We start from the raw sequence: 12,198 nt of genomic DNA, 5'->3' as shown, positions 1-12,198 counted from the left end.
TACCACAATGAGATGAAATTCATTTTTCTAAATATTTTATTTGTTAACTGAACATGGACAGTGAGGTGGGTAATGTTGCATGCATGACAAAGCTGAGCCAATTACAACTATGCGGGAGTCAAGTGTGGGACAGTTGGTTCAAAACATGCAGGCTGCATTGTATTGTGTCCATTTACTATTAATCCTGAACAGGAGGGAGTGACCTTGTTTTACAGCTATGTCGCAATTACAAAAATAACTATGTACAAGACCTCCCTCGACAATCCGTCACTCATGTTAAACAACATTGGAAGAGAATGAATACAAAAATTCAACACACAAAATGAACATTTATACATTAATAGTGTTCAATGGGCCAGAGCAGCTACCTGTTGTATGCCCGCTCCTTCTTAGCCCTCTCTAAGGCCTTGTCCATGGTCTTCTCATTCTCTCCTCTACACTTGGGGCAGAACCACTTTCCTTTGGGCTTATGATGGAGCCCCACACAGGAGAAATGGAACCACTCAATGGGACATTCATCATTATCACAGCCAATCATTTCCCCATAGGAAACCTGCTCACACAGGCAGTACGTTGGCTCATCTGGATCGATGGGAAGGTCTGGGGGTGACACCTCTCTCTCTGACTTTCCTTTTGACCTCTTCTTCTTCTTAGAAGACGTTTTGGCCCTCTTTTCCCGGGATGCCCCCACTCCCACATCCTCAGAGTGATCTAAACCCCCATAGCTTTCCCGATTTTCTCCATTTTTCTGCCGTCTTGACCGTTTCCCTCCAGCCTTGTCTCCTCCACCTGAACCTGGGGTAACCTCATCACGCCTCTTATCATGGTGGCCTGCTTTGCCTGGAGTGATAGTTGCTGATGATGAGGACATCATGGATGCTGCAGTGGTAGTCATGGTGGTTGCTGTAGGGATGTGGCTCTCTGGGCTTTCCTGAGAGGACTGGAGGAGCTCAGAATGCCATTCTACTTGTCGTGTTCGGTTCTCAACCAACTCCACCTGAAACAAAGCATCATGTTAATGTTTTTGTTGTATGGGTCTGTTTGCCGTTACTTAAAAACTAAATGCATATTGCAGCATCAGAACCATCTTTTCCTCACCACTGTGACAAAGAGGTCTTAGTTAACTTTAAAAACAGAGTGTAGCACTGAGAAAGCAGTTTGTTTCACACAGTCAAGTCAGCATATTTCAATATTATTTGTAGTAAGAATGTTAACTAAAGTGACTTGAATGAAACTGTAGCTTGCAGGCTACAATATGGCTTCTACTTCGATCTGCCTTGTACGTGGTGGCAGATTGTGTGCATGTTCAACTGAAAATGGTGATTTAGGTCAAGTCAGAGTGACAGCTAAGGCTGGGAACACACTACAAGACTTCCAGAACCTATTATGAAAATAAGTCATCATGCATACCCATTGATAGACTTCACATTTCTTCCCCCTGTCTCAACTGTAACAACAATATGCTCACACTCGACAGATAATGATGAGTCTTCAAACAATTCATTACTGATAGTTTCCAGTTGACTCTTGGACCTCTAATATCATGAGAACCTGCGCAGTCCAGTGTGACACCAATCTACACAACAGTGGAGACGGACAACCACATAGATTGCTCCAAAAACTTCAACGCAAACTTGGGTCCGAATGCGTACTGGCTATATCCCTTTTGGAATGAAAATGTTCAGCGCACACTGAATTCAGTCCCAAACAAATATCAGTTCCATTCCAGTTGTTGGAGTGGTTAAATATGGTATAAATGCACCTCCACTGCTGGAGTTCTGAAAAAGACTAAAGAAATACGCCCTTCTACGGTTTTCACTGAAACTCATATCACACGTTATAGGTTGTTCTTTACACACCATTTGACCAGCAATCTGGATCTTTTCATCTCCAAGCTCTTGACTGCGGATCAGTGCCCTCTGAATGGACAACAGCAGCTTCCGCCGCTGGAGGGAGTCTGATTCCCGGCGATATCGTTCATAGGCATCATCAAGCTCCTTCAGAACATCTGCCAAAACACACAATTAAAAATACTGTCAAGTAGAGGTAATGACAAGAATAACACAAATTTTTCAGACAGATTATAGCTTCTACAGACAACTGGTCTTAACCACGCCTCAGATTGGGCAGCATCCTGCCAACTATCAGGATGTTAACCGGCCTGCAAATCTTCAACTGAGCCCAAGACTTAACAAGTGACAGACTGCTTGGAGACTTTATATATATATATTTTTAAACCATTGATGTCATTTTATGTCAAAATACCACAGGATCAGTCGCTCATAATCTACAAATCAATATTACCACCAACACTGCTAAATAAGCTCTTAAGGTATCATTTTCTTTCAAACAACTAGATAACCTTTTCACTTTAAACAACATTGTGAGTGTTGACATGACTAAAGTATGCTATTTATGTCACAGTAAGGTTTGACTTTTTTGGTGTATAGTTTTGATGTAGAAAGAGTTTAGAGACAAAGGTTTAACAATGTAAAAACAACACTGTCAAGCTTTTTTACCTTGATATTTTGCATCAATTTCCTTCATAAGAGACACACTCCTTTGCAAATCAAAAGGCAGTGACTCCACCAGATCCAAATATTCCTCAACGTAATTTGCAACAACATGGCCTGGATCGCCATTGGTCGGGTTCAACATTGTTGATCAGTCTTGATCACAGCAAAATCCACCCACAGTACCTGTCAACCAAAAAACAAATATAAAAAACATGCAAGTGTTGTCTAAAAAAAAAAATTACACTGACATCAGTTCATAATATTATCCCTTATTGGTACAAAGATAAAAAAAAAAAAATCCCTTTTCCAAAGAATACCACTTGTTATCTCTAACGGACATAGTTCAATGGCTCTAGTCTATTCTTGATGCATGTGGTGACAAGGTGCGCATGTAAAATTAAGTTATGTTGACGCTGCATTGTTTGTATCACCTGTGTCTTGCTTGCTGCCAGAACATGACTTAGGAACTGGATCATTTTAAATATTTGTTGCATCTAGTTAATTTTGTACTCAAATCCAGTATATTTTAAGCCAAACATCAGCCAAATCAGTTTCCAGCATGTAAAAAAGCTATGCACAGATGTTCACCTCCTAATTAATAATGATGTACAAAATTAAGAGGTGGTCTGTCTATAATTCACGCCGTATTCCATATGATTGATACTTTAACAGCATAGGATGACACTGTTTAATAAAAACACATGACGTTAAGCAGCAATTTCTTCTTCTGCTAAATTTTCAGCAGACTCAGTAATGATTTCTGTATTTTGTACAGATTTTGACACATACACATTGTAGTTCTAGGGCGCCACCTCTGGCCGCTCTCGCCTACACCTCCCTTCAAAGCCAAAGAGGCCTTGCAGTGTTTTGGTGTGCTATTAGAAGACGTACCCACACTTGCAGCAGACGTCACCCGTGTACCATTGTTGTACGTGTCATCTCATATAATCTACTGAATTCTAATTTCTTTTTTCGTGTATGAAAAAGTCCCGTTTTCGTCAAGTTTCCAACTTTGGTGATCCGAGATGTGTCTGGAAACACTATCCGTGTTAGTCAAAACATGGCAGGGGGAGGGGGTGGCTGACAATCAATGGTGACAATCGGTGACAGTGACTATGTGTAGTGGAATACATGTGCCAGGAGAGAGCTGGTTTGTGACCCGTGTGTATTGCTAATAACAGAAAATGTTCAAGTTAAATACACACACGGTGATTCCAATAAACATCACAAAAACTCTGAACTACGATTTAGCTGTTGTGGCTGCCCGTCAAGGTCTTCGCCGCGATAGAGGTTGACGTCTGGTAGCCTATTCCTAATGTCACACAAGAAACAAAGCTGGGAAAACATAAATAAACAAATAACTAAAAAATACTGGCCAAATTAGCTAAGTGGTGTGTACAGCTGACACACCAACATCGCGACAGAACAACCAGAAAACAAGAGCTTGGAAATTTTTTCATCCAACTTACCACACTGGCGTTTCAGTAAGTTAGCTAGCGAGCGTAATTAAAGCTAACGAGAAAGCTAATCATCTATTTGTGGTGCTCTGTGAAGTTAACCACCATTAAGTGGAGTGTGGAAATCTTTTGCTTAGCCTACATGTAACATTAGCTGACTTTTTTTTTTACGCTGGCCGATGCACCCTAGCTTAGCTGTTATGGAAACGACGTCCCGCTGTGAGAAACACTAACATCAGGTTAACAGCCATTTCATTCACCCGCCCGGGACATAACATCGGGCAACAAGGCACAAAGACAACAAGCTAACAGTTACGTTACCTCAACAAAAAACTGCTGCAAATACATGTTAGCTATCACTATTCTTAAAACCTGATTTTTGTTCCTGTCAATCTTAAGTAACGGTCACCCAAGTTATCCTTGCTCATGGTAGCTTTTACTACCGAGCTAGGCTAACACCACTGCTAGCCACAGCTAGGCTAACACTTGAGAACACCAGTTAAGTTCACTTAGCTAGCCGGTGGTTCACAGAAAACTTTACCTGAGTGGATATTCGCCCTTCTCTCTGTCTTCTGTGATATACGGCACTATTATGTGACGCTGGTTGTGTCCTTACAGCGAGCATTTACTGTTAGCTCGGCGTGTGGACTGCAGAGCGTATTAGCCCAGCGGCTGCTAACGTTAACTGCGTTAATGTTAGCCGCAGCACGGGCTCAATCAGTCCGTGCAGTTGTGCGCATGCACTTCATCTACAGTAGGTACTGAATGACTGAATGAAACCAATAGACCAATATTCTTATTTTTTTTCGCTGTGCACCACTACTGCCACACTGTCTCCTATCTGTAGTGAGGATGTATACATGTGGGAATGAATACAAGCTCAGTTTCTCCTCTTGCTGGGTGTGTGAAGTGTTTGAAGTGTGTGAGTGATAAAAGTGACTCGTGGTACGTCTGCTGGGTCAACATTGCCACCAAGTGGTGATAGTTATACCACTACTGTTGAGATAGGTTTCAAAAACTGGCAGGAGGTGTTCACACAAAATCAAATTTATTTAGTCTTTATTTGAGAATTCCAACAGGTTTATGGTTTTACTAAGCACCGATTTCTCTTACCATCTTAAAGCAACGAGAGGGTTTAGGAACACATTTGCCTGTGGTGAATCTGGTCTAGAGCAGTGGCTCCAAGTCCTGCAGGTTTTTGTTTCGGCTCTACGCTCTCACCCCTGATCCATTTAAGGTCTTCATGCTGACTGGCTGAAACACATCTACCTGTGTGTGCATGAAGGTGCAAGGGCCTTAACTGTGATATTGGTTTCTTAATACACCTGAACTTGAACTTAACTGGGTCAGGTGTGTGAGAGTAGAGGTGGAACAAAAACCTGCAGGTCAGGGGGTCCTTGAGGTCTGGTTTGGGAGCCACTGGTCTAGAGCTCTTTATAAGCTTTGCCAATATTCTGTTATTCTATTATGACACTGGGCTTCACTGTGAGGTTAGCTTTCTATATATAACCATCGCTTCCTTATGTGACACTTGCTGAGTTGTATTTGTAAAGTGTTCATATTTTAATTAGAACTATATTTTTGAGGGCAGTTTTGTGAACACAGGTCCTGGTGAACCTGAGTGTAAAAATATAGATTTACATTGAGCTGAGGAACATATATTACAGGCAAATGTCAGTAAACATCCATGTTGCTTTAATTTCTTGGGTGGGCTGTTAAAATTTGGCCTCAACATGTTTCATGGATCAACAACTTATGTCCAGAATTTACGCAGGTAGCGTGCTGTTGAATGGGGTTCATGTCATACACCTCAAACAAGACATCAGTAAGCTATATCCATACAAATATTATCTGAACATTATTTGAATTGTATTTTGGTACTATCTTGGAGGGTGAGACCTTTCAAATTCTTACTGCTGAGGACATTTTCCACCAGCCCAGCCACAAGCTGGCAAGCAAAGTAAAGTTTTCATCCCTGCGTGAAAAATAGTGTTTTATATTGACAGTGTTCGTATGAAAGCAAAACTGGTACATATAGGCTTATAAACAATGTTGTACAATTTGGATTTCAGGTGGCAGCTTTTAGCTTTCGAAGAGCTTTTTGAAGGCCGAGCCAATCTCCTGGATCATGTCTGAGGTGGTGGTGGATCTGCCATGTCGGTGGAAAGCTTGACTGTTGCACTGTCTGGTAAGAGAGCAGGCCCCGAACGCTGCCACCATCGCTGGATTCACACTGAGAGAAGATAAGACTGATTAGGAAACATATAACCACAAACAACATACAAATGGTGTCATTATTTGTAAAATAGGATTCACTTTAAGTGTTCTACATTCTAGTGTCTCTGCATGAACCCTGTGCCTTGACAGCCAATAACATCTGTACCTTTTCACCATTCCGGTAGAGGAGGTATAGGCCCAGTGTGCCAGTACACCCATTGATCCAGAGAGGAGATCACCTTGTCCGCCACATCTTCTCCCACTGCCCTCAACACTGCATGAGATCACTGAAAACAGGAGGTAAAGATCTGCTAAAGATCTGTGTTTGTGTGTATGAGTGTGAAGTTTCTGCAGGGCGCAGTTCCAAAAGCAAAACAGCTAAGGAGTGTGAGAGAATGAATTTCTGTAGATGCAGTTACACTAATGTTAAAAGTGAATTTAGAAGAGTTGAATGTATGTCTTATGCAGGTATATGTGTGTGTGTGTGTGTGTGTACATGGGCTTAATACTAACCCTTGTTGCCATCTGTGATGACATCCTGTTCCCCTTTAAGCACAACAGTGAGGTTGCCCATAGCTACACTGAGCTGCATGGCACTGCGTTGGTGATCACTGCTGTCCATAGGCTCATGGTGCTGTGAGGCAGCATAGTTAACACACACACAAGGACAGATACATAAAACTGTGCTTGAATGCAGACTGATATGCTATCAGTTGGTATTTGACTGAGCATTGCTGGGTGACGTACCAGTGCCTCGTACAGTCGGGTGAACTCCATGAAGTTAGGTGTAAGGATGCCCTTCTGGTACCCTTGAATGACAGATGGTTGCTGCGAGACTAGCCATAATCCATCCTGTTGAAAACAAGCACATCACAGACACACAATCAGTGAATATGGCTGTCTTTGCAAATAAAACCCAGTCGCTTCCACAGCCAGAAGCTTAGTTTATCAAGAGAAATACTCACAGCATCAATGACTATAGGAATGTCTCTCGCTTTAGACTTTTCTATCACCTCCTAAAAGAAAGAGAAATTCTATTAGAGATTATATAAAATTAAAAGTCAATCATAAGTAAAATACTAAAGTGGTTCTGGTTCTGTAAATGGGCACTATGCAAGCCGTTATGAATAAATAAATGGGCAGCATTTCTATAGCGCTTTTCTAGTCTGCCGACCACTCAAAACGCTTCACAATGTTTGCTTACATTCACCCATTCACACACACACACACACACACACACACACACACACACACACACACACACACACACAGATGGCAGATGCTACCATGCAAAGTGCCAAGCTGCCCATCAGGAGTTGTTTGGGGTTCAGTGTCTTGCTCAAGGACACTTTGATACGCTCTCTGGAGGAGCGGGGATTGAACCAGGAACCCTCCATATACCAAACGACTGCTCTACCACCTGATTTTTATGTAAAAAGACCCTAAAATATTTACACTTCTCCACACAAAGGAATTAAAAAATTGAAACTCAAGTGCCAATCACAAACTGTCTTCTAAACAGCAGTGCAGTGTCTTTCTCCCAAAGGATACCAAAGGGACGACAGGGGCCAAGGACCTAGTGTCTGCTGCCTGTCGCTTGCTACCAAAGATACTGCAGATTGTCGGTGGGTTGGTAAACATGAGTGTGCTGAGTGCATGATGTCATGTTCATATGGACAAGTGGTTAGTTAGACTGACTATCCTGCTTGGATGCAGTAGAGTGAAAGAGTATCCAACATGCCTTGGCTGTTTTCAGTAGTGAGTCTTCTCTCCCGAGCCCTGGTCCCACCACAAGGCCATGCAGTCTTGGGAGCCATTTCTCTATCTCTTCCACTGCATTAGGGCTGTCCCTTCACACACACACACACACACACACACACACACACACACACAAATCAGTGTGTTACACTCACAGTGTTTACATGCACACTATTATCGATAATAACTCCTAACCTGGTTAAGCTCTTATTCAGATAAGCTATTTATATGCATCTTCATGCCTTGTGCATCAATAATCCTGGTTTACATAGATGAAAAAGACTTATGAATGTTGCCATGGCAACTGAGCACACACACATACACCGTGAAAACCAACAGTAAAAAGGATAAGTTATATATGCCTCAACATCTGAATTAGTGGTATATCCCATGTTTGCTATTTGGATTTCAGTAATGATCTGGTCTTCGTTATTGACAGTAGAATATGCTGTTTGCACACAGGAACACAAAAAGTATGTTTTTTTTTGTTTTTTTTTTTTGCTACTACACTAAACTAAAAGTTTGCATAGTATTGATGTGCTTATAAAGACACTCAGTAGATATTATAATCAATATAAAACAAACAAACAAACAAATAAAAAACAGTCCACAAAAGGCAAGGTCTCCTCACAATATAGTACACGATTATTCAATGTTCCAATCAATAGTGTACTTACAGGACAGGGTGAACTATGAGCTCAGGGCTGTATGATTTGATTACAGTTGCAGCATCCCTGGTGCAGAATACGTGAGAAAGGTCAGCACCCTAGAGAGAGCAAACAGGCACTGTCACTGTACTACCGCTGGACATAAAAAGCATCATGTTAGAATGGTTACGATGAGTTACAAATGTATGTGCAAGCTTAAAAATGCAGACTGTTTACCACTTTCAGTGCAGAGATGGCAGCAAAGTATGGAGCTCCAGTGTACCTTTAGAGGATATTCAGAGGAAAGGAAAGAATATGAGGAATGAGAATTGAAAATGTAGTTAACTAGGTAATAATGTTTATAGTGTAAACCAAACCAGAATTTGGTTTTGCCCAACATACTCTTGGCATCCTCCGATGATCCCAATTCGTCCATCTTGTCCCTTGTGCTTTTTGGATGACAGAGGAGGGACTATGCTCTTAACCAGTGACAGGAAGTCATCACCCATTCCTCTGTGTGCTGAGGACCCGAAGCTGTAGTACCGCTCAAACGCTGGGGAAATAAACATGGCAGCAATTTAATGTGTAGAAAGCTTGATTAGCTTGAGCCATTATTAGTCTAGTTTACCAGGTGTCCCTCTAGGACACAATTCTATTAGATATGGTCAACCAAACACCAGGTATACAACTAACATAAGTGTCAAAAACTAACAAGCCACCGATCTCATGTACAATTTAGGTGTAATGGAGTGATGGCTCTCTCTTTGAGCCTGGACATTATTGCGGATACAGCTTCCATTTCCTCTTTCTCTTCACACATTTCACCCTGAGGCTCCACATGTGACACCAAAGCTAATACCTAATGCCTGCGGATCTGTGTTCAACAGTTGACTTTGCTGGGTGACACAGTCTGCCTGGGGCGAAGGATGTCTGAGGTGGCTGGACTGGCCACGTGTACATGTGGGGGAGGCACTGGTGCACACAGGGACGCGAGCAGGTGGCGCAGTCCTCGAGGGAGCAGCTGCGGAGCCGTGGCTGGCAGAGGAAATGTTGGAGAACATCTGACCAAGCATCTGGAGCATGTGCAGCTCCCTGGCGTGTTCGGCCTCTCTCCGACGGTCCTCGGCCTGCAAGCGTTGCTCCTCCATTCGGTAGAAGCTCTCCTCGGCCTGGGCGCTCTGCTCCAGGAACTGCTCCATCAGCTTCTCCATGGGGAAGTTAGCACGCCGCTTCCTTGTCCTTTTCGGTCTGCTGGATGACAAGTTACTGGTCGGCTGGCTGCTGTTATTTGGTCTCACTGAAGCACCTGAAGCAGAAGGGAGTAAGACATTACAGGATGCATCATTTAGCAAAAACATTAATATAAATGGCCTGTTCTAAGGTGAAAACCCCACTGCGTGTGGACAATGAAGGTGCACTTACTATTATTTCCCACTGTGACTTTCACAGGGATAGGAATGGGAATAGATGGATATTCCAACTTCACTTCCGTCTCTGCAGGAACAGGGCATTCCCCCGTGCTCTCCGAGTACGCATCCTGAGCATCCTCTCCATCCTCCTCCACGCCATCGCCGGGCTCCTCTCCTCCCGCCCCGCTGTCCATCAACTCCTGAGGGTCAATAGCGGGCCGGTTGCTCAAGATCCTCTCCATGGTGTCATAAAACTTACAGATCTTGTGGTACTGCCCGTTGTTCCGTAGGTTACCCTCTTTCGCTAACAAGTACTGTCTCTTGAGGCTCTTAATCCGCACCCTGCATTGTTCCGGGGTCCTCTCAAAGCCCATCACCCCCAGTCTCCGCGCAACATCGCGGTACACGAAGCTGTTTCGGAAGTTTCCATCCAGCGCCGTCTGGATATCCTGCTCACCCCAGATATTTAATAAGGTCCTCGTCTCCACATCCGACCACAGAAAGCCCCGTGTTGTATTTGCATGCATAGTTGATCCCAGCCAAGCTCTCCTGTGCACTAACCTCCAAGACAGCGACTTGAATGGAGATGTTAACACTGCGGATTATGATAGACGTCTGGGCTGGATCTTTGCTCTTAGCTGCATCAAAGCCGCGGGGCGACGTTATTCCAAACAACGTCAACAACAACTACAAAACAACTGATCGCTCGGGTAGCTTACTATTACTTGGAAGGGGGATACTTTAAGTTTTAAGCTCTAGGACCATTACAATAGCTTATACAGAGCAATTCTTTGTATATTAACCAAAGCCTAAACCCGTGTCTAATGTATTTATCCTCTACGTCGTTGGCGAAATGCGTAGCTGCTTACTACGTTTCTGTGAGAAACTGACTGGGGATCAGCATTCCCGGCCTTGTCACAACCTTAAGCTACATTTGGGTAAATTACAGAACTGACCTCTGATCAGTCCTCTGAGGGTAACTTCACCTTCTCCGCCCGCTACACCGCCCATACTAGGTGTCTGCCAGGTCCTAAAGACCCCGGCTTAGTTCCGTCTGCAACATGTCAACTCTTAGACATTGGGTGCTGATGTTATGGGAATGCACTGACACACCGAGGGTTACTCAGCTGGCATCAACAAGGAAGTCTAGCATCAGATCAGAGAGCTGGCATGGAAATGAACACCGTTTTCACGTTACCTTTCTGATTCAAACACACCAATGTTACGAGAATCGGCAGCGCAACCGTGATAAAGCAAAGGGCGGCCGTCTGAGTCTCTTGCGGCATCCTGTCACTGATTCTGTGCCCTTAAACTGTCAGTGTTTTTCACTGACCCCCGCAGCCAAGCAGATATGCAGCTCTCACCGAAAGCAAGCCTGGTGCGCAGCTCTTCTTACCTAAACTGGAGCTGCGTGTCAACGCTGGGAACAGCGCAAAAACACTCTTGATCATGAGGCGACTCTGATCTGTGCAGGACAGGAAGAAAGCTTGTGCTGCGTTTAATGACTCCTCGTACTCCTCAGCACCCAGCCAGGGAGGTCGTAAACAATACACTTGTCGCGCATGGCAGATCCTTTGCCCGGGAATAGTACCAAGATGAACTCAGAGAGAAATGTAACCCATCTGCTTTGCATGCTCCAATAAACATCCGGAAAACTGCATTCGCCATTAATAGATTTTAATTAATGCAGTAGCCAAACACAATTTTAGACACGTTTGAGGAAAAAGATGAAAGCATAAATATACCAAAAACTGTTTACAATGAATAACATAATAAAACGAATTTCTTAACATGCCCACATGAATTCAATTTTAGGGACTGAAAATCCCCTCTTTTCCATTCATTTATACCTCTTTGCGGGTTGTTTATGTACGTCCGAAACGTAAAATTCATATATACGATAGTTCCTTAAGGCAGCACAAGAATTCAATTGGTTGGAGCGCTTAAAGTTACAGTAGTCATGTTTCTGTCAAGTCCACAAGCATCACACCTTCTATAATGAATAATAAATCTCACTTTTATCACTTAGCACAATATAAAATATATTTTGCGCTAATTGGCAAACTGACTAACCCACGTGATAATGGCAGAGCTCACATGGGATGAGAGTTTTACCTCTGTGGCTTATTCAAAAATGTTTTTGAGACACGGGGAAATTTGTTTGAAGAAAAAAAAAAAAAGACTCGTGATATTT

At 43.1% G+C, this 12,198-nt stretch overlaps 3 protein-coding genes across 8 annotated transcripts in view; all 3 read right to left on the bottom strand.

The window, feature by feature from the left end:
• Window positions 1-18: 18 nt before the first annotated feature.
• Window positions 19-4,903, bottom strand: ing1 (inhibitor of growth family, member 1). The gene is made up of 4 exons (XM_030081072.1): window positions 4,515-4,903; window positions 2,520-2,699; window positions 1,860-2,008; window positions 19-997 (listed from the first exon to the last, which is right to left on the bottom strand). Exons 2-4 carry the CDS (start codon window positions 2,656-2,658, stop codon window positions 365-367), a joined length of 921 nt encoding a protein of 306 aa, XP_029936932.1. The 5' UTR covers window positions 2,659-2,699; window positions 4,515-4,903; the 3' UTR covers window positions 19-364.
• A 99-nt stretch (window positions 4,904-5,002) lies between these two features.
• naxd (NAD(P)HX dehydratase) overlaps window positions 5,003-12,198 on the bottom strand; it is an 8,011-nt gene continuing 815 nt past the window's right edge. For 2 of the 6 annotated variants that reach the window (XM_030081067.1, XM_030081070.1), the window contains exons 2-10: window positions 8,998-9,148; window positions 8,833-8,878; window positions 8,626-8,714; window positions 7,932-8,040; window positions 7,156-7,206; window positions 6,938-7,042; window positions 6,704-6,824; window positions 6,357-6,477; window positions 5,003-6,206 (exon numbers count right to left, since the gene is read on the bottom strand). In XM_030081067.1, coding sequence (XP_029936927.1) covers window positions 6,056-6,206; window positions 6,357-6,477; window positions 6,704-6,824; window positions 6,938-7,042; window positions 7,156-7,206; window positions 7,932-8,040; window positions 8,626-8,714; window positions 8,833-8,878; window positions 8,998-9,104 — 900 coding nt within the window. In that variant the 5' untranslated portion in view covers window positions 9,105-9,148 and the 3' untranslated portion in view covers window positions 5,003-6,055. Of the gene's footprint in view, window positions 6,207-6,356; window positions 6,478-6,703; window positions 6,825-6,937; window positions 7,043-7,155; window positions 7,207-7,931; window positions 8,041-8,625; window positions 8,715-8,832; window positions 8,879-8,997; window positions 9,149-9,454; window positions 9,902-10,017; window positions 11,181-11,202; window positions 11,373-11,400; window positions 11,602-12,198 lie in introns of those variants that run through there. The other 4 variants (XM_030081065.1, XM_030081071.1, XM_030081066.1 and 1 more) reach the window with 4 other exon arrangements.
• Window positions 5,461-12,198, bottom strand: part of col4a2 (collagen, type IV, alpha 2) — an 80,481-nt gene continuing 73,743 nt past the window's right edge. Inside the window, exon 49 of the mRNA XM_030081063.1 lies at window positions 5,461-5,472. The gene's annotated coding sequence lies outside the window, so the exon portion shown is untranslated. The remainder of the gene's footprint in view (window positions 5,473-12,198) is intronic.

This window comes from Myripristis murdjan, chromosome 21 (assembly GCF_902150065.1).
Source record: "Myripristis murdjan chromosome 21, fMyrMur1.1, whole genome shotgun sequence".
Classification (NCBI taxonomy): Eukaryota; Metazoa; Chordata; class Actinopteri; order Holocentriformes; family Holocentridae; genus Myripristis; species Myripristis murdjan.
Note: the sequence above shows the minus strand (reverse complement) of the source record. Positions and strands in the feature narration are given on the sequence as shown.